General features: G+C 42.1%; 2 protein-coding genes and 1 long non-coding RNA gene across 4 annotated transcripts in view; all 3 read left to right on the top strand.

The window, feature by feature from the left end:
* The window catches only part of LOC145457021 (uncharacterized), a 438,806-nt gene that overhangs the window by 158,774 nt on the left and 257,732 nt on the right, over positions 1 to 22,300 (top strand). The gene's annotated exons all lie outside the window — the stretch shown is intronic.
* On the top strand, positions 202 to 5,972 carry LOC145457925 (uncharacterized). Of its 2 annotated transcripts, XM_080336220.1 has the most exons (10): positions 202 to 337; positions 1,139 to 1,242; positions 1,328 to 1,435; positions 1,497 to 1,577; positions 1,644 to 1,910; positions 1,970 to 2,060; positions 2,126 to 2,319; positions 3,098 to 3,211; positions 4,272 to 4,379; positions 4,794 to 5,972. In XM_080336220.1, the coding sequence occupies exons 2-10, from the start codon at positions 1,195 to 1,197 to the stop codon at positions 5,103 to 5,105; spliced, it is 1,323 nt and encodes a 440-aa protein (XP_080192346.1). In that variant the 5' UTR covers positions 202 to 337; positions 1,139 to 1,194; the 3' UTR covers positions 5,106 to 5,972. The 2 variants fall into 2 exon arrangements, with proteins under 2 accessions (XP_080192346.1, XP_080192345.1); XM_080336219.1 differs by lacking the exon at positions 202 to 337 and having other exon boundaries at positions 895 to 1,242.
* On the top strand, positions 10,320 to 20,715 carry LOC145457182 (uncharacterized). Its single transcript, XR_013920802.1, has 3 exons — positions 10,320 to 11,451; positions 11,521 to 13,128; positions 20,582 to 20,715. It is a non-coding gene; the product is annotated as an uncharacterized LOC145457182 (long non-coding RNA).

The following is a 22,300-nucleotide window of genomic DNA, read 5'->3' as shown; positions in this document are numbered from 1 at the left end:
ATATGACTTTTTTCCATCTCTCGAGATGCGTGAGTGTGAAGTAAACACCAGCATAGCGAGAGAGCGGTGTCTGTTTTCGCGTGCGTGACATAAAGGTGAGCTAAATCGAGCTCATTCCTCATTTTCCTCTTCTCGTAATATTACGTCACAAACGATGTGGTATCGCACGCTCGATGGTGTGACAATCGCGGGAAGAGCGAGAACATTCACAGAATTGTCAGTTTCAAGAGTGAAGTTGGCTGCAAGAGCTATTCGTAGTTGGACGCCATGGATTTAAAATTGGCCGATTTTCTGCTAGGATGCGGTATAGAGCAGAGACACATCGACTGATTGAACGGTAAGTGTTAAGTATATCGATCACACAAATCATAGAAAGCTATTAATGTAGGTTCTCTTTGATAAGGTTATGTCAAATAGCGCTGTTTTACATGTAAACAGCTCGACTATTATTTGCTAACTTGCAGCAATGTTTCCTGGTGGATTGTACGATTTAGATACAGATGGTACAGCCCACAACTGTTCTTTAATATTTTGTTGTACCGGTAACGTTGCATCATATGATACTCGCATCAACGTGCATACTTATGTATACATTTTACGAGCAGTGTAACGATAATGCCGAAAATATTCGTGTAATTTCTTGTTCTGCATCCAAGTATATACGGTATCTATCAAGAATTCTCAGCCTGTGATTCAAGGTTCCCACCACCATGTAAATCTTTATAATTGTACTTATTTTGTTATAACATAAAAATGAAGTCGTGTGCTGTTCTGGTGTAATGTACTGTAAAGACTGGTCTAGGTTCTTGTCAAAACAGCTACCCTGAATTCAATTGCGTTACAACGTTTGTGCCAGCATCGGGGACTATATTTTGCATATACCGCCGCTTCAATGTGTTGCATTTCGAGTCCAAATTCAATGCATTTGCCGTAGAAAGTAGTGATGCTGTTGATTTCTGCAAATTTTCTGAGTTCACCTATCCATGGCCACAAATCAGTCACAAAATTTGTGACACACAGTATATTATTAGCAAGAATGTTGATCAGGTGTGGTGCCTTGGAAGGTCGTCCTGCTAAAGCTAGTGATGTGATTATTATTTTATACGTTTGGAACTAAACAGTATGTATTTTCTTTCAGAAAATGAAGTATGTAGCTCGGCTTTTGGATTACTGGTGGATGATGATTTTATTAAAATGAATTTCAAAGTAGGTGTCATGCGTCGTTTGATGAGCCTGAGAGATGTGAGTATATTGTTTTCATATTCGTAGCTACGAATTTTCCATTGTAGAAAGGGAGTGATATTTATCATCTAATCTTGTCTTGCAGAAGTGGTTGACATCTATCGAACACAGCGAGATCAATGTAGTGTCCCATGTTCCTGCTCCAAACAGTGATTTTGAACATCCAATGACTTCTCGATCACAAGCTCTTGATGTGTGTAGAACGTATTAAAGTAATTATTGCATTCACCTTTACATGGAAGTATATTTTACAGAAAAGTGAACTCACTCAGATGGAAAGAGAAGTTAGTGCGGAGGACTCGCCTGTCGTGCGTACATCAAGTACTTGCGTTTCGGTGTGAACATTTGCAGAACTATATTCCATAGAGTTCTCGCATAAATTGAGTACTATCATATTTTAGGCGGAAGAAGTTCTAACAAATCCAGGAAGTAGTGAGCCCGGAATCGCAACTACCAGCAAGAAACCGACATTACCCAAATTCAGTGCCCATGTTGCATCCGCATTGCAACATGGAAGAGTTGCCCATTGTATAAATGCGGTTGTGGAGGAGTGTGCATACCATGTCTTATCACAAGGTGATATGACATCCAAAGGAGAATATTCCGAATTCTCGAGACTTCTTTGTCAAAAGTATACATGCCTGCAATTTATTGGGCGTAATCACTGGGTAAGTGTATATTGCAAGTATCGCGACCTATAGTCATTTAACGAGTTTCTCAATTACAGACACATTTCTCGAAGGAACTCTCTCAAAAGATAAGAAACATTCGTCACAGGAAAAAGAAAACGATCAAGATACCATTATGTACAATCGAAGGTAGCATCTATCATGGTCTCGATCAGTTCCCTTTTTTCATAACCCTTGGGTAATATTTCCTCAAGGCGTTGACCAAATAGAGTTTGGGAACGAAGAAAGTCTGATGAAAGAGTATACAAAACATACTCCGGACTGGGCAAAGATCAGCGTTCTGTTTCGAAAATTGCATCGCTCGCGTCGCGACATATTGGCAGAAATGACAACACAAAGTGTGCGAGAAATACTAAAGAAATTCCCATATCTTTTCAATGTGAAACTAGTGAGTATGTTAACTCTTGGATAGAATGTGCTCATTTACTCTCATTTTCAGTGATTAAGTGATAACTAGGGCAAGTTTTTGTTGCACTAAAATCGCGAGAAAGTTGCATTTAATTTGACAAAAGTGGCAGTAAAAAGTTGCATTTAAAATTTTAGTTGAATTATTAAGGTACGAGATACTCAAAAGGCTCCATTGTATAACCTAGTTCCTGCACAGCTGTCAAATTTGTTATTTCGCCATTTGACGGTCTGACGAAACCGCCCAAAATTACATTTTTTCCCGGCACACAGCAAGAAAATTATGCAATGCGGGGATACCAGAAGAAGGGAACCCAGTGGAAATGTAATTTTCAGCGGTCTCGCCTGGGCGTTCATGAAATGGAAAACTATTTCAAATTTAAACGACAGAATAAATAAAGCGATCTATTTACATATTATTCGGGCGACGTTGTGCTTGACAGGGGGAGTTGAACTTCTCTCCATTGTGTCACAGATAACACTGAGATGCAGCTAACCCATCATATTGCTCTTCGTTATGCAAATCGAGGGGAGTAGAACAATACTAAAAATAGTTTATAGCATGTTTTTAAATCACTCCTGGCTATAAAAATAGAGAAAAGTTGCACTATAAAATCTCTCCAAACAGCTTAAAACACCATAGTACGTAGTTTATGAGTGTCTGCAAAGCTGTCGGAAGCTGAAAAAAAGTTGCGAAAGTTGCAAAAACTTGCCCTGTGATAACTGATGATAACGTAGTAATGCCCTTTTTCAATGTTCAGGTCCGAGAAGAATTCGAGCTTTTGACATCGTGCTCGACAGCAGAAATCATACAGCGCTACCGCACTATGCTTTCCACCGTGGATACAATGATCGGTGCAATGTCTGGAGAAACGGTCAGTACCGTATACTAGATCATTTATCATTCCCCTACCTACTGTTTTTTGCAGAATTATTTGACTATCATTTAGAATTTTAGATCAAAGTGGAACCCCCTAAGGGCCTAAGGATTGATTTTGAAAGAAGGGGGCAGAAAAGCACAACTGGTATACATGTTAAACCAGGGTTGTCACAAGTCGATCACACTTTCATTATTTTGACTCGAGTCATTTTCAATTCACCACCGAGTCAAGTCCAAGTCATCGAGCAGAGGGTCGAGTTGGAGTCAGGTATTATGACTCTAGTCTGAGTCTAAGTCATTGTTTTGACTGCTGAGTTTCCAGTTGAGGTCTTGTTAAACCCAATTTTTATACCTGTTAGTTGATATCGAATGGTTCGCATTTTTAATATACTAATTTTCCCCACTTTTAGCACTTTCTAGTCACATTTTCAAGTACCAGTACTAATAGAAATTACAATGCAGTCTTGGCCGGTTAAGTCTCGAGTCATGTGACCTGGTTCGAGTCATGCGCAATGACTCGAGTCCAAGTCGAGTAATTTCCATATTCGAGTCATCAGAAAATCGTAACTCGAATCGGACTCGAGTCATTACATCCCTGTGTCAAACTAACCTGATTTAAACCCAGCTATATGGATGGAATCGGTATAATTTGCCTATTTTCCACCAATGGAATTACGATTTAGCTCTTCATAATTACACATGAAAAAGTTTGCCAGGTAATATACGCGGAGTAGTATCAAACTTACTGCTATTTATGCTTCGCCATTAGCCGTTATCTCGACGCTAGTAATATGTGCAAGAGCTCGTCGCCGACAAATATCTGAAGAAGTCTATCAGCAGTAGAAGTAAAGTTAATGTGAGCCGCATGCGGCTCTGAGAGTCGCAGTTGGGAATCGCTGGTCTAAAAAGTTTGTGATCCTCTGATTTAGATCAAGTCAAGAACACCGTAGCTAATATTTCAACTTATTACAATTGTATTTACCGAGTTATCCATTAAGATACATGGAGATATGCACGTGACCTAATCATAACATTATCAAAATGATATTTTCCAGGAAGAAGATGAAAGTAAAGAGGTGAAAGGTCTCCTATTCCTCCAAAAAGAATTGACGGATAAGCGCTTAAAATCAACATCGAAGTTGCTCGCTATTGCCATCCAGCAGGTAATTATAGGTTGGAAATTTTGAGCCATGATATCTTGCTGAGTATTGTGGGTGAGAGGGCTGTCCAGAGGTGGTCCAAGTAGTCAGCCATGCTCCAACAGTAGAGTGGAGGAAATGCCGTAAATTTCACCCACATTTTCAATTGCAAGGTGCATCTTTGTGACTAACGCCCAAGGCAGAACCTTCTTGAGCATATGGAAAAAGTGAAAGTATTTCGTTACTGATGTTACTCTTAGCGTGCCATCAATTAGTGTTAACTGTGTGTAAATAAGTCAGATCTCCAAGTTCTATTCTTGCTAGCCAGTCCCTCAGCAATCTAGTTTGGTAATGGTGGTCATGATTTGATATTTTGACAATAGATAATAATACCGGTAACCGCATTATTGAATGACTTATACATTCTTATTGTTTCAGGCACATGATGTTAAAGTTGAATGCCTAAAACTGGACCCGCCGCACCTACTTATCGCCATCCATGAGTCGGGAGTTCATCAGGGATGGGTGTTGGTGGATGATATCACTATACCCTGCACAAAAGATCAAGGTATCCCAGGCATGGTCATTGAACTGATGTCTTGTTACTATGCCTGGGACCTTACATATCCGAAATCATTTATGATCCTCGGATTTATTCAAAAGACACTTATCGGAGACGAAAAAAACGACTTTTTCAAACCTGCAAAGTACGTCGAATTTGAAAAAAAATACCGCGAGGCCTGCTTGTGAGAATTCAGATTATCCAATGGTATATACAGACTTGGACAACTAGATAATTCTAGAAATTAGACTAAACAGAGTGAAATCTTTCTCTGCTCCAATTTCAATTCTAATCCAATTTTGGAAATGTTTCTCAGCTCTAATTATAATTATATTTAAACTAATTTCTGGTTTACCGGAAATTGCTGTAGGAGAACTGTATACTTCGAAACCAGCTTTCTGAGACATACATTTTCCATTTTAGTGCTTATGAGAATAAAATCTGACTTGATGTGTACTGATCTTGACTGAGTTTGAAAGTTTTACAGGAATTAAGTAATTATAATTATAATCTAATTTGAAGAAATAAAACTCTTTATAAATCATGCTAATTCAAATCTAACATCTGTAAAAACAGTAGTAGATATAATTTTAATTCTAGTCCTATTCGGAAATACTAGCTATAATTCCAATTCCTATAAACTAGTTCTTAATTTTAATTGTTGTCTAATATTGAAAAACGCTGTGTATGCATAATTTGTAACTAATCCCAAAAAGTTGAAAATTTTCTAGTTGTCCCACTCTGGCTGTAGGGTTTGTAATAATGGCAATGCTGCTTGACAGTCGAGCATATGATGCATTGTAGAATGACAGCCTAGCAAGCAGCACTTGAGCAGGTGTCTCTATGATTCGAAAATTATCCTAAATCTAACACTTACCAAACACAAGCTTTAACCTACATGCTCAAGTGTTTGACTTTCTCATGCTCAAGTGTCGCATCCTATTATGTCGCCTGCTCATCATATGTCCGCGTACCGTTTGTAATGTCATTGCACGTTGCATCTATGTTTCAAATGAGTTGGTGCTTTTTTGCAATAAAATTGGTTTTCATTTCAAGTTCTGCGTCATTGTTGAACACGTCAGGGTTAGTTGTTTTCATTTCTAGCTTTGTGGCAATATTAAACACGACAGCGTTACCTAAAACGCAAAAAAGCGTGATACGCAATACGAAACGCAATCAGGCGGTTAAAATCGACTCACTTTTGGCGTTTTGTTTTCCGTCTCATAAACGCCAATGAAATTTAGTGTGTGCCAATGTGTGCCTACGCTGATGTGTCCCCGTCCTACTGTGTCTCTATGCTCACGCGTCGCCATGCGTGACTGTCGCATACTCAAGAGTCGCTTGCTTTTATGTCGCATGCGCATTTGTCCACGGACCAGAAATTACAAATGAGCATATCGGGAAAATGGACCCGTCATTTGGCCGAAGACGTCCGACAGCAGATATTGAGAACCATCAACCTATCTTCAGGTTGACTATCAATGTTAATATCAGGGGGCTCTTTGGAATGTCCCGGGTACTACCGGGTATCATTGCTGCCTGTCCTAAATCTTAATTACGAGAACAGGCTTATCCAAACTGATGAATTGAAAGTGTTCTTTGCTCGCTCCACGGGTAAAAGTGTATTAGCAGGAATCGCATTCTTCCAACTGCTGGTGTATGGTGTTTACATCAGCAAAAAACTAGAAAGTCATGAAATCAATGTATCATGTAAAATCATATAAATATCTTTCCAAATTTTAGGAGGTCTCCATTTTTATATATTCCCGTTATAATTACAATTTAACGCTGTTGTCACACATAATAGAGAAACATACAAGGATGGAGTGATTTATCGTTATTGATTAAAATTGATCCAGTAATCAATTTCTGGCAGTTTTCACAAATAAATAATGTACGTTAACATTGAAGACAAAATTCGGGTAGTGTAGGGTAGGGTAGTAAATGAATAATATTTTTATATTGAAATAAACATGGATATTTTCGGCTGCCAGTCGTGATGGTTACTGGTTAGTGGTCGGCAACTAGTAGAGAATTGAAAAAAATATTCATATCAGCAATCGTACCGCCAATTATAACGTCACATGGATGACACAAGGTCTGTAGGGCTGTATAAATGACCATATATTTATTACAACACGCGCATCACGTTTGGAGAAAGGTCGGCTTGCGTCATCCCCTGACGCTCGGATCAGACCAGTCAACTGCCATGTATTCTGCCATTGAGTAACATTTATTAGATCGTCCTCTGTGCGGACCAATACCGAGACGACAAATTTTTTATTCTTCCACTTGTAAACCTTGCATCCAGCAGCAGCAATTTATATAAAACGTTATCGTAAAATTAGCTTTGAGCAATAACCTACAGTTAGCTACTACCAACGAAGTAACAATTCAATGTTTAATAGTACGATCTGTAACTTGACAGAATCGGCAGAGTTACAATTATCGCTGTGATTTTGCTATCATTACCGCACAAATATATCGAATTCAGATAACATATACGAGCGTGTACTTTGTACAGATACCTAGTATATATTTTACCCACAAACATGCAGTATGGAAATGCAATATCTCCTCTCTATCCTTCCTACACGGCATCGATCGCCAAGCGCCGAAATGGCGAAAATCATCCGATATGATAACATTCAATTAGAATAAAGTACGTCTGAAGTTCTCACAATGGTCATTCATTTCAGTATAATTTAGCAAAACGCATTGTATTTCGTAATTGTGAGAATTATATGGAATCTATAAACCTAATGAGATATCCGACCAGAGATTCATGCGCAGTGATGACAAGTCTACGCAGTTCAACAAATATACGGTACCTGCAGTGCTTAGCTCCATTGCAGAAAAATGAAGCAGGAATACATGCCCTCGACTGATCGCGACATTCGAATTCTTCTTGAGAGCAACGAATTTCTATGACAAAAAAATAACTAGTACAAAGTTTTTGTCGTTGTTATTTCTTTGAAGACATATTAGCGATTTATCAAATTTTCGCTCGAGATCTCATTCTCCAATAATGGTTGTCTGTGTTTCATATAAAACTAGTTGACATTTGTTATAAAAATAGTGCTAGACATATTGATTCGAGGAATTAAATCTGAACCGAGTATTTATTCCAATGATTCGAGTCGAGTAGTGAAAGATGATTTTTCGTGTACTGAAATGATTCGCAATATGACACAGTTTATTTATCGACTAATAATTATAATTTGAATAGTATTTCCTCCAGTGCAGTAAACTGTGTGAAGTCATGATCGAGCCGCAGCATTGGTACAAAGTGCAATGAAATAGGCATGGTCGAACTAATATCAAATTATCTGATCTACCTAGAATCCGTCCTTTAAGTCTGAAATATCGACATTGTTCGAGCAATCGGAGAGTCGCAACGGGTCATTGTTACGGCCATTGTGTTGCGGTTACCCGATTGTTCTGAACAATGCCGATATTCCAGACTTGGAGGACAGATTCTTGGTGGATCAGTGCCTGATCCATATTTCAATTTGTAATTTTGGAATTGGTGCAACAGTAGCTTTCGATCAAGACCAGATTCAATAATTTCTGCGCTCGGAAGATAGCTTTTGGATTGTCAGAAATCCTACAGTCGCTTACGCAAAACAATTTTCCACTCCAGCCTCAGCGAAGCGAAACGAAGCTGCAAAATCGGTCGTTGCCGTTCCATGTTTAATTTCTATACTGTTACCTTGTCATTGCAATTTTCGATCGCCAATTCGTTGCTACATCGGATGTTACTGACGGCTGACAGACTCTAGATTACTATAGATCAGTGGTTCCCAACCTTTTTCGACCCATCGCCTCCTTTTCAAGGTCAAACACCGATCATCGCCCCCCAAATTTTGGGGACCGAAAATTGGGCATACAAACTGTAATCACCGGCGTGTTGACTAAAAAAAAAAGGTCAAATTTTCGGCTCGATGGCTAATTTGACACACTTTTGTAACTAAATTTCCGTGCGTGGACTAAAAAAAAAGGTCAGCCGTTTTGACGCGTCATCGCCCCCTTCGCTATTTTCGCCCCCGTCGCCCCCTTTGTCCATTTTCGCCCCCCTGTCGCCCCCTTCGTCATTTTCGCCCCCCTAGACCGCCAAATCGCCCCCTGTAGGGCGATATCGACCACGTTGGGAACCACTGCTATAGATAAAGTTACCTATGGATAGATTCGTAATCTATATAGACCAGGTAAAATTTTCAAAGTCAATAATGTTATTACTTGAGTATATTGCGGGTCTATTGTATATCGCCCGATATAGGCTCAGTTTGCTAGGACAGTACTATTCGGCGTCTGGCATCATCGATATCGAAGGTCTCCGATAATATGCGACAATCATTTTGTGCCTACATTTCACCGTCGACGATCTTTATGCAAGCGCAAACGCGGAAAGACTTTCTCCCGTAATTGAGAATACAGTTAGACTCAATATGGTAAATTAGGCGTTTTTCATTTGCAGTAGGGGGTAGGCTACCAAGCAAGAGATCGTGTGACAAATAAACACGCGAAGCGTGAAGAATAATTTCGCTACTATTTCAGTTTATTGTAATGTACGACGATTTACTGAAAATGTGACTGGACCCTTGATCTGCCAATGCGTCGGAACTGATATTTTAGTCATCAACATCCCAAGTGTCGCAGCCAGAATTGTAATTTTTGGTGGACATTGCAAGTTCACAATCTGAATAATTCATTTTCGATAGTATAATAGGAAATTACCTCGCAACGTTTAGGGGGTTGACAAAGTGCTGTTTTTACTTTCCCAATATTTGGTGGGCGATGATCGGTGTGGAGCTTCAAAAGGGGGCGATGAGTCGAAAAAGGTTGAGAACCACTGGCATAGAGTAAAGTGCATTCTAATGCAACTATGATGTTGTCGACAATTGACAAGTATTCATTATGACGTCACAAGTACAGAAATACCAATTTGAAATCATGTGCGTCTTTTAGTTTGGTACGTTTTGACGATTTTCATATCTTCTGACATTGCAGATATAGGAGATCACGAAATAGCATCATGTACCGAAGTCAATATAACAACGATTCCGCCAGAAGATGTTTCATTATTATTTAGGGGTCCTACCTTTTCCAGCACACCACATTCAGCTCTACCGGCATAACTGATTACGCGGGCAGAAAGAGGATAAAAAATTGATAGCAATATATATGCAATTCCCGACCATATTGACCGATTCAAACATGAATTATATAAATTTGTCGCGCTTTGTGCGTTTAGGCGAAAAACGGTGACTCACCAAACAGTACATGAAATAGGGTATAGCTGATATGTAGCGACATAAGGCCCACTGGGTGAGGGGGGTGTAGGGTTTGGTTTATCACCCTATGGGGTCAAAGACCAACGTTCGGGGGGCTGACAAAGTGCTGTTTTTACTTTCCCAATATTTGGGGGGCGATGATCGGTGTGGAGCTTCAAAAGGGCTCGATGAGTCGAAAAAGGTTGAGAACCACTGGCATAGAGTAAAATGCATTTTAATGCAACTATGATGTTGTCGACAATTGACAAGTATTCATTATGACGTCACAAGCCGGCACGGCGGTACCTATCAGACATGGGGTGATTACTTCATGAATGTAATCGATTGCGATTACGATTACTTCTGAATCACGCGATTACGATTACGATTACAGCAAAATCGGGAAGTAGTCGATTACGATTACGATTACATTGGAAAAGTAATCACGATTACTCACGATTACATTTATTTTACATCGTAGTAGTTATTAGGGATGGTGTGAACGTGAGGTTCACGTTCGCGTTCTGTGTGTGAACCTCCGAAAATTAGGGGTTCGCGTTCACAAAAGAACCTTGGTAGGTTCTGCACTGTGAACCTTTTTCATATATTACAATTTTCACTTCATTATAACATCTCTCTTTGGTTCAAATTTATTGCATTTCAGTTGTGGGCCACTCTATGCATGGCGCTGGCAGCATTATCAATCAACACTGAACGAGCATGCACCTTGACAATCTCAAAAGTTTTACATACTTTGTTACAAAAGTTTGCTCGGAATATCCAGCTTTCCATTTGTAAATATTTAGTGACTCTCTGCTGTGAGTTTGACCCGCAATCACCCAACATCACGAGCGTACGTAGTACGTAGTCAGTGAATGATTCTTGTTAAATGTTCAACCAATCAATGAGATTGATATCGTTTTCTGATGCAAAAAATCTAGCAGGCGTTACGGGGTCAATCTTTACTGCATCATTATAACCTAACCCGTGCGATTGAGGTGTTGGCTACTGCAATATAACTCGTTGATGGGGTCGAAATTGTTGGCAAAGCGACGAAAGATATTGATTTTAAAGGCAGTATTATGTCCTTTGATTGCTCATTTGATACATTTAGCGACGTTTAAGACGCCAATATGTATTTCGGCATCGTGGCATTATGTGGCCCGAGTCGTCGTTAGGTATCGCGTACATTAATATAGGCTATCACTTCATTGAAAGATAGGGTTTGAATTAGCAGTATGACGTAACGTGACGTCATGAGGTTCACGTTCGTGTTCACATAGAACCTTTCAAAAAGGTTCGCGTTCACACGAACCTGAACCTTTCAGAGGTTCACACCATCCCTAGTAGTTATATTGGAAGAAAATACATGGATTGCGCTGGAAAGGCCCAATGATATAACAACTGTCTTTAAAAAATATGGGACATTTCCTTGTTACGTCATAATGTACCCATTGCCCATTTTATAGAGGACGGTTTATCGCACCCAATGATTTGCATTCTTGCCAGGTCCATAACTGCCGCACCCCAATTCCCCAATAGGGTGGTGAGCGTGGTTGGAGGGGACTCAAAAGTATTTTGTAAACCAACATAAATTACAGTATTTTCGAGAGATTTCGTTAACTTGGAATTTCTCCTTGAGCTTTGCGATTTAATTGTCTCTAGATAGCTTGATTTCGAAATGCATACGTCTCCCCCTCAAGAAATAAAGAATGCATAATTCATAGTAATAGGCATTTAGGTGCCAGTCAATACCGCTCCTCGACACATCAAAAGACATATGCAGTTTTGGCCAACATGAGACTTCACGAAGTGTGCTATTAAAGAAAGACATTGGCCAAAACTTAGGGTATGTGTCCATTGGTAATAGCCGCGCTGGGTGGGCGTGACTAACAGTCGATTCCTTCCAATCTGAGCCCACGATGCAAATGCCACCCGGGCACCCACAGAGCATTATACATGACAATTTGTGTGTGCGTCTCACGCAAGTTTTTCTTTTAGTCTGCTGTTTGGGCCACTACAATCAATATCTTTTGGCTATATAACAGACCGGAGGTCACGAATTAACAACATAGGCTACAATAAAGTAATTATTGAAAGATACCAGATGTTATAATTATGAATTACGCCCCTCCCCCCGCTCCTCAGGTAAATCTGACCTTCGGGCGCTGACATAGGATTAAAAATGCAATATAATGCAATTACCAATATTATTGACGAAATTAAATCTTCAACTTCAAAATTGACTACCCTATGGGGGCCCAAGACCAAAGTTTGGTTGGGGGACGCTTTTGCTGTTTTGATCCTGATTCTAGCTACAACCCACGCTAACATGGTATATAAGCCGATGGCTATGGCGGCAAGTCCAAATGTTCGGTAAAGAATTGTGAAATAGCGATTGGCGCCCGTTTTGAGTAGAATAATATGAGAATAACAGAAAGTGAACATAAAATTCTACCTTCAACTTAATGCAGATAATGTAATCCAAGCTGCCATTACGAAAAACGGCAAACACCGGCCCATGTTATGATATATATCAGCAGCTGTTGATTTTAATGCTTCGTTGTGGAAACCGTAATGTTTTATTTCACGAGTAAAAACTTTTAAACTTTTTTCTGCTGTACGTTCGTACCATATAGGTCTACTGCTCGCCAAGCAGCAACGGTGAAACTGCATTTAACTCTAGAATTAGAACTATGACATTCTATAGTTTAACTAAGCATAACCAAACATCAATACAAAAGTTGCTATTTTAACTTAAGCAGAGAGGTGATTATGATTAATTATCCTGATGCGAGGTAGTGGCGTCTGAAATGTAATGCTAAACCGATATGCAGCACGGTGGGTTTTCTTACAATCACACTAATGTACGTCGAATATCTATTTACTATGTGTGGAAACTTCCTACGCAAAGACAAGCAAAGCTATTAGGGTACCTGTCCTGAGGGACGAGTTTCAGCTCCTTGACCGAGCTGGACGAGAGTTTCTGGCTGATAGTATTTATGACTGACTTCCGATATTCTTAACTAACTTGCTAATCCAGAGACAGTATCTTTCCGGTACTTTGTATTGACGAACAGTGAGCACGGATCAACTAACCCAACTTAATAACAAGACGTTAAAAAAGACTTGCAATACTGCAAAATAAAAACACATTACGTCAATGTCCTACCAAACGAGGAGCAAGTCACGACCCTGCTTACTGCATGGCCGTCGAAAGAAAAGAGTGAAACGTGGTCGTGCTTCTTCTGCCGTTCGATGAGGCGAGTCGAGCGTGACCATTGTGACGAAAGAATAGTGTTAAAGAAACCACCATGACATGACTCTTGGCGTCGTATGGAAGTTGCGAGCGATCAAGGCGGCCGCCAACTCGCATTACACCATCTGACACATGCGGCATCAGTTTTGCAAGAGGTTTCGATATGCATTTTTTGTTGACAAGGACGGAATCGGTCGGTTTTTCGGAGATGGCATCGGGAAATGCCTCTGTCTGTACTAGTTTTATAACTTCTTTCGTTGCGATCTCGAGCACGACGACGGTGAGACAACCCGATAGAGGCTTGTGACACAGGTGGTCTGGAGAGCCTTGGCACTTCCAGCGAAGCGTAGAGCGAAGGCGCAGTATCCAAGCAGTCGAGCGGACTAGGCTTGTGAAGGATGAGAAGCTCAGCAGATAGTCGTTCATCGATTTATTTACCAGAGACACCTCCACGGTGAACAATGGTTCAGTCAAGGTCTCGGGACCATGCGCTTCGTCAGTTCCCTGCCATGAAGCAATAGAGTGGTGCAGGAATTCGGGTCCTTCGAACCATATTCGGGCTCTCTGCCATTGCGTCGGCATCAGGCCGCGCGAGCCGATATCTGCAGGGTTGTCGGCAGATTTGACGTGATGCCACTGGTCAGTTCTTGATGGGGCACGAATCTTCAGCAAGCGTTGGTGAACGAAGGTATTGAATCGTGCCGATGTGCTTCGGATGCTCTGGAGTACTGCAGTGCTGTCGGTCCAGTAATGGACAGAGTCGATATCGTAATCAATGTCTTTGATGAGGTCTCTAACAAGTTTTACGCAAGCAACAGCAGCTGTGAGCTCCAGTCTAGGAATGCTGGGCGCATTTTTTGGTACGACTCGTGATATGCCTCTGACGAAGGAGACGTGAGTCCTGCCGGCTGCGTCTTCAAAGCGTAAGTAGCAACAGGCGGAGTATCCACGATTGCTAGCATCGGCGAAGCCATGTAGCTGAGTGCTCGTAGGCGAGAATCCAGGTGGTTTGAAACACCTAGGAAACGAGAGTTTCTCGAGTTCGGGTAGAGACTCTATCCATTTGGTCCATTTTGTTTTGAAGACATTATCGATTGGGGTGTCCCAATCTAGTTCCACACGCGTAATGTCTTGTAGGATTAGTCTTGCAGGTAGCAAGAACGGGCTGAGGTAGCCGAACGGAGTGTAGACCTGTGCGATCTGACTGGCGATACCTCGGCGTGTGAAGGGCTTGGGTTTAATGTTCGTTCGAGCTTTTAAAGTGTCTTCATTTATATTCCAGATGACTCCTAGTGTGCGCTCGCTGTCGGAGTTCTCAAAGTCGAGGTCCACCAGGTTGGAGGCGCGAGCAGATTCAGGAATCTGTGCCACAATCTCGGGATTTCCACTGGCAAATTTTGTTAGATTCAAGCCAAAGTGGGCAAAAAGCATGCGAAGTTCCTTAATGACTTCGGATAGACATCTCGAGGTCGTCTGATGAGTGCAGTATGTCGTCGACGTAGGTGTTCCTTAGGATGCAGTCGAGTGCAGGCTTGCCAGCACTTGTGGCGTTGAGCGCTACGATCTGGCGCAGGCAGAATTGTGCAATACTTGGTGAGGATGTGCTTCCGAATACGTGTGAAGTCATTTGATAATCGATCGTCTTTCCATCGAGACGGCCGTCTTCGAACCAGAGAAAGCGCAAACTATCAGAATCTTCCGGATAAGTTTGGATTCTGGAAAACATTTGTGCGAGGTCAGCAACCCATGGGTATCTACCCATGCGAAAACGACAAAGCACTCCGATGAAGGAAGAGTTCACGTCTGGGCCACTGAGCAATTGACTGTTGAGGCTGGAGCCTGCAAACTTGCGGCTGGCGTCGAAGACGATGCGCATCTTCTGCTGACGAGTATGAAAGTGGATCAGGTAGAAGGTTCTAGCTGTAGGCGGTAGTAGTTCTGACGGAACGACTTGTGCATACCTCCTGGAAAGATATTCATCGATCTTTTCCTTGTATTTTCTGAATAATTCAGGATCTTTTGTGAATTTCGAACGTTGAGTTTCGAGCGATTTTGTTGCCGCTCCTCTGTTGTAAGGTAATTTTCCCTCCTTCGTCCGCCAGGGAAGGCCAACTTGAAATCGACCGTTCACTATGCGCGCGGATTCTTTCATAGCAGTGAGGGCTTGCTCATCTTCGATAGAGTTCTTAGATACGTAGGGATCGGCCCAAACGTCGGAAAAATCGGCATTACAACTAGAACACATTGGCAATACAGGCGAGACACAGTGTTTCGAGAAATTATCGACATGTACGAAATTTGCATCTACAAAATTTACACTATCGCGCGCGGGAGCACTCTTAGAGAGTGACTTGTCACGACCACCCAAGCACCAACCGAAAACTGATAGCTTGGCACCGGGCAGTTCATTTTACGGTGGTATTACTTCGGTGCAGGGGTAATTCATGAGGAAATCGTTACCCACAAGGAGATCGACATCGCTTGTCTCAGCGATAGGAATGCTTATGTGACTGAGGTGATCGCACGCTGCGATGGTATCGACATTTGGCGCGTGAATATTGACATTTGGAAAATACGGGGTTGACAGCACGTCTTCGAGATTGATGACCGCGCTCTGATCGAGGCCTTGCACCGAAAGCGACACGAATTGCGCGGTGCCCGTGGCAATGCCGATTGCGGTTTCCATTTCATGATCGATTTGATCACCATGGATATTCAATTTTTCTAAGAGCCGCTCGGTACAGATGCACGTGCCGCATCCAGGGTCTAGAAAGGCGTTAGTAATCACTAAAACATTCGATTTGGGAGAGGTGATTTTTACCGGCACCACCGATAACCGCACAGGGGTCTTAAGTTTACGTGCCGATGTCGACATGGCGTTCACGCCGGCACTTTCAGTAGGCCTATTACGGTGGCTTGCAACCGGCCTAGCCACATTTTTTAATGCTCCATGAAGAAGGGAGTGATGCGGTGAGCCACAATTTTCGATATGGCATCTGTAACTCGATCCGCAACTGCGGTGATCATGACCGTAGCTCAAACAATTGGTGCAGAGCGATTTTTCTTCAACGAATATGTTGCGATCGCTCGGGTTCTTCTTTCTGAAGGCATCACATCTGTAGAGAGGATGAGCTCCATTGCAGAGTAGGCAAGGAGGCAGCTTTTGACGAGATGTACTGCGTCTTTGCCCGTTGTGATCGGGAAGGTCTACTGATGCGGCGTGCACGTTCACTTTAGTCTTCGGCGTAGCGTATCTTGTTGCCCTTGAATTCGGCATGCTATACACAAATTGTGCGGTTGGAGTTCTTGCGGTATCGGCTGCACGTTGTACGAACAGACTTGTACAAACTACTGAATTTTCATAAAAGCGCAACTAGAACTAGAACTAGAACTACTCAATTTTTAAGACTCGCAACTATAACTAGAACTAGAACTACCCAATTTTTAAATTCCGCAACTAGAACTAGAACTAGAACTACTCAATTTTCAAAACTCGCAACTAGAACTATAACTATAACTAACGAAATTTAAATATCGGCAACTAACTAACTAAAACACAACTAACTAAATTTAATTCTCAATTAACTCATTCATTATTATTTTATTCGAATTCGGCGTTCCAGCCTTCCACATGAACGTCGGTACAACGAAATTACTGAAAAATCAGACAGACAGAACTATTCTGTAATCAGTACAGGATAAACTAAACCGTTTTCTGCAGCGGTTGCTGATTGCAGCGAATCAACATGAGTCGCGAAAATGTTTTTTCGTTGAATTTTGCCCTCTTTGAGAACGCAAAATCCCAGCATGCGAGAAAGCCCTTTCACTGGGCGCAGATGTCGCAGTCATTCCAAGAAAATCTTTCGCCAAGTTCCGTAATTCTGGCAAGTCGGTCACATTCCGCCAACAGTTTAGCACATTCTGACCCAGGGGTAGTCGCTGTACCCTGGCATACTTTTTCACCTCAGACGGGCCGGATTTAACTTCAAGCGGGACACTGACTTGGAGGTAAAAAGTTGAAGAGTGAGAGTCTCGGTTTCTTGCGCGTTGGAGCGCCTGGAGGAGACGACCCAGGCAATTTCTGCAATTTCCTTTGTAAAGATACCTTGGGCGAATCCAGATCGTCTTCTCTTTGTGCCTGGGCAGGCGTGGTCGGTATCATCATCACGAGTCAAATCTCGTAAGTTTAACAGACGCGACAGCTTAGTTCCGAGATAATACTCGCCAGCGCATAGCAGGAGATCTCTAGTTCACATTCCAATTAGTAAACAACCTCAGCGGGAGATCGCGTGCGCTGTGCACTGTCGATTGTTGTAAATTTGCCGAGTTATCAGTGACTCGGTTACTCGGCATAATCAATGTATTAACTATGATCCAACAATGAGCATTTGATCCTTTGTCATGATCGCATTAGTAACCTCACTTGTCACGCGAGGAGAGTTCTCATCGCGCAGGGCAGGACACACGAGTGTTTTCTAGTTGTTCGGCAACTAATGTTTTTTTGAAATGCGCAACTAAAACTAGAACTAGAACTACTGAATTTTCAAAATCTGCAACTACAACTAGAACTAGAACTACAGAATTTTCAAAATCCGCAACTACAACTAGAACTAGAACTACGCAATTTTCAAAATCCGCAACTACAACTAGAACTAGAACTACTCAAAAAACTGTTAGTTAGTTGACCGTCAACTAACTAAATGTTTAGTTTGTACAAGTCTGTGTACGAAGTCGACGAAATCTTCAAATGTTGCATTGTAGTCTTTTATTTTTTCTTCGTGTTGACCCAGGAACCGTTGTAGGAAGTATTTAGGGTAGCGACCCATTATCTCATGAAGAACTCCAAGCGCATTGACTTGAGTCATGGCTTTGCACTGGGTGAGGACGTGTCTGGCAGACCGCAACTGGTCAGAGGCATCTATCAGTGATTGTCTATTATTAGGGTCGACTGGGTCCCCATTTCTTAATTGTTCAATGAATGCGTTGGTAACATAGGAATTGCGCCCATAGTTATCATGCAGGATTTTGCGTGCATGTGTTTACGCCTGCTTGTCATGACGACCAGCGCGGCAGCCTGCGAGAGCTGCCTTGGCAGGGCCAGTACAGTATAGAATGAGCTTATTCAACTTAATTCTATCAGGATGAATTTCACTAGGATCTACACCTTGGCGTTCGAAGGCGCTATCAAACTCGTTGATGAACCGGTGATAGTCTAGAGGGTCTCCGTTGAAAGAGGAGACTGAGATCGTTTGAAGGTCGAAACCACGTTTGATGGAGCCTAATATATTGTTCCACGGGTTATTATGGTTATCACTATGGCGTGTACCCGAACTATAACCAAAAACTGGCATTGAAGGACCTAAATTTTCTGATGTCTGCTGGCTATACTCGACAGGAATGTGGCCACCGCCGTGTACAACAGGCGGGAAATCATTTTGAGTCCGCGAGGCGAGCCCGGCATTAGTTATAATCGGGTTACCAAAATTATATGGTTGTGAGTAGCTAGAATCAACGGGGATACGGCTGGCATTGTGGGCAGCATCCGCAAGACCAGTCTGTACGGGAGGCGAAACTACTCCATCCATGGGCATTGCCGGCCCAGTAGGGATGCGCTGATAGGCAGCTTGAGGATATGGCGTTTGACTACAATCACGAGCCTGGCCACGAGACCGAGCTTCTAGGCAGCTGTCGGTCGCCGGGTCGCTATAATTATATAAGCGGGCCGAACTTGGTTCAAATTTTATATGACTTGCCGGTGCGGCCGACTGTCTAGTAGTCATCACAGGGCAAGTCGCCGCCGGCCCATTAACGGGCCCCTGAGCGACACTGTTAAGTGTCACAGGTGCAGGCGTGTTCAGAGTCACAAAACTTTGCCCAAGGGTAGAAGGCATGTATAAAGGATCCGTACTCACTGCGCTGTTTATTGGGGCGACGGGCTCGACATACTGCGTCACGACAGAACCACTACAGGACGATTTGGCGTTGATGATTTTCAATCTCTCAGTGGCTTCGAGGAGCTGTCGGTCGGTCGCGAGTTTCGATTCTTCACATCTAGCTTCAAGTTCGGCTTGTTTTTCCTCAGCTTCAAGTTCAAGTTTGGCTTGTTTTTCCTCAGCTTCAAGTTCAATTTTGGCTCGTTTGGCCTCAGCTTCGGCACGCTTCGCCTCGGCTTTTAATTTCGATTGTTCTTCTGCTGCCCTGATTCTTAGTCTTTCAATTTCACACTCAGCGCGAATGCGTTCCACTGAGGCGTGAGCTCTTACGGAACTGGCGGTCTTGCCAAATCGACGGCTCGACGTTGCATCCTTTCTGAAATGCTGTCGGATGTCTCCGAGGTCAACACTTGCTGCAGAATTTGTGCTTTCGTCTCTGAATTCCTTGTAAGCATTATTTACTCGGCGTTGGCCGTTTGCAATCCTTAAATTCAGTTCCCTTATCGTGTGGATACTCGAATGACCCGGTTCGTGCCTTTGGAGGGTTCGCTCCAATTCATTCAAATCATCGTAGAGTTGAATGCATAGATCGTCTAGCGCACCTTTAGACTTGATGATGAGTGGGTCCGAAGACGCGCTGTTGATTGCAGTGTAGAAAGCGCGCTCTGCTGTCTCGAAAGCAGCGCTTGATTCCTGCATGACTTTGTCAACATGCTGCTTGTTGAATGCTTCTCGATCGGCTGCTTGCCGTGTTAAAACCATCTTGACGTCAGTCAGTGCTTTATTTTTTAACTATGTCCCTTATTTTTTAACTATGTCCTGAGGGACGAGTTTCAGCTCCTTGACCGAGCTGGACGAGAGTTTCTGGCTGATAGTATTTATGACTGACTTCCGATATTCTTAACTAACTTGCTAATCCAGAGACAGTGTCTTTCCGGTACTTTGTATTGACGAACAGTGAGCACGGATCAACTAACCCAACTTAATAACAAGACGTTAAAAAATACTTGCAATACTGCAAAATAAAAACACATTACGTCAATGTCCTACCAAACGAGGAGCAAGTCACGACCCTGCTTACTACATGGCCGTCGAAAGAAAAGTGTGAAACGTGGTCGTGCTTCTTCTGCCGTTCGATGAGGCGAGTCGAGCGTGACCATTGTGACGAAAGAATAGTGTTAAAGAAACCACCATGACAGTACCTCTGACGTAATAATGAGCAGTGGCATTTGAAAATCAGACGTTTGTGCTCTCAATAACTGGTATAATACCTCTTCCTTGTTCACGAGTGTTCAGTTTATGTCACAGTCCTTGTACAAATAAAAAGTAATCGTTCTTTCACAAAGAAATCGATTAAATATGGGAAGTAGTCGATTACGATTACGATTACTTCGGGATTTTTTCGAATGTAATCGATTGCGATTACGATTACTTGAAAATGCTGTAATCGTCGTAATCGATTACGATTACTAATCGCGATTACCCCATGTCTGGTACCTATACGTATTCGTTGCTACATCGGATGTTACTGACGGCTGACAGACTCTAGATTACTATAGATAAAGTTACCTATGGATAGATTAGTAATCTATATAGACCAGGAATGACCAACCTTTTCGGCTAAAGGGACACATGCAATCGACGAACGAGTGCACGGTCCATTAGCCGCGCCAAGCGGGTAAAATTTTCAAAGTTTAATATAAACTAAATCAATAATATTATTACTTGAGTATATTGCGGGTCTATTGTATATCGCCCGATATAGGCTCAGTTTGCTAGGACAGTACTATTCGGCGTCTGGCAACATCGATATCGAAGGTCTCCGATAATATGCGACAATCATTTTGTGCCTACATTTCACCGTCGACGATCTTCATGCAAGCGCAAACGCGAAAAGACTTTCTCCCGTAATTGAGAATACAGTTAGACTCAATATGGTAAATTAGGCGTTTTTCATTTGCAGTAGGGGGTAGGCTACCAAGCAAGAGATCGTGTGACAAACAAACACGCGAAGCGTGAAGAATAATTTCGCTACTATTTCAGTTTATTTTAATGTACGACGATTTACTGAAAATGTGAATGGACCCTTGATCTGCCAATGCGTCGGAAGTGATATTTTAGTCATCAACATCCCAAGTGTCGCAGCCAGAATTGTAATTTTGGTGGGCATTGCAAGTTCACAATCTGAGTAATTCATTTTCGATAATATAATAGGAAGTTACCTCGCGGGCCACACAAATACTCTCTCGTGGGCCACATTTGCCCTGAGGGCTGGCCACTCTTGATACAGACAGGTCCATTCGATAATTTCAGAGCCGGAGCATTGGAAATAATGCGGCTCCAGAGCTGAAGCTGGAGCTAATGTATGATAGAAGAGAGCGCCGGAGCTGGAGCAGTTTAAATTTACGGCTGCTCCAAAGCCCTGTTACCAAATCAAGGTAAATTCGCATTCATTTCTGATTTAACCATTGTTTATTTCAGGGATGGCCAGACATTTGTGCGGCCGTCGACACGCAACTCAATGAGTATGCGCTGGTAGCCGTCAACATGCAAATTGAATTGAGGAATTGAGATTTTAAATATTCTTGAAATTTTCAATTCGGCTTCATTTTTCAATTACAATATAGTGATTGAATTATGCAATATGATCCCCAGAATAGTACAGATGCGATTAGCAGAGGTAAATAATTCAGAATAGATAAGAATAATGCAGAAATGGATTAGTACGCAATTCACCGGAAATGGACACGGACGGATTAACATGTGTATCATTTTTACTTCCGAAATCACGCAATTTGCATATTTATTGTGCGAAAATAAAACACGATAGGAGAGGTAAGGCATATGTGAGGGTCCAATGGGATACATACATAAGGCCACTTATCAAGCCTCACCTATGATAACGCAATTCACTATAA

The sequence above is a fragment of the Botryllus schlosseri genome, chromosome 15, assembly GCF_051294905.1.
Source record: "Botryllus schlosseri isolate E-star chromosome 15, Bs_hap1, whole genome shotgun sequence".
Taxonomy (NCBI): Eukaryota; Metazoa; Chordata; class Ascidiacea; order Stolidobranchia; family Styelidae; genus Botryllus; species Botryllus schlosseri.
The sequence above is the reverse complement of the archived record's forward strand: the minus strand, read 5'-3'. Positions and strand labels throughout refer to the sequence as shown.

What these genes read in the sequence shown, in the direction of transcription:
- LOC145457925 (XM_080336219.1), top strand. Translation starts at nt 1,123, where the DNA reads ATGTATTTTCTTTCAGAAAATGAAGTATGTAGCTCGGCTTTTGGATTA. An exon ending in CTCGATCACAAGCTCTTGAT is followed by an intron (nt 1,436 to 1,496) that starts GTGTGTAGAACG and finishes TATATTTTACAG; the next exon opens with AAAAGTGAACTCACTCAGAT. An exon ending in ATCTTTTCAATGTGAAACTA is followed by an intron (nt 2,320 to 3,097) that starts GTGAGTATGTTA and finishes TTCAATGTTCAG; the next exon opens with GTCCGAGAAGAATTCGAGCT.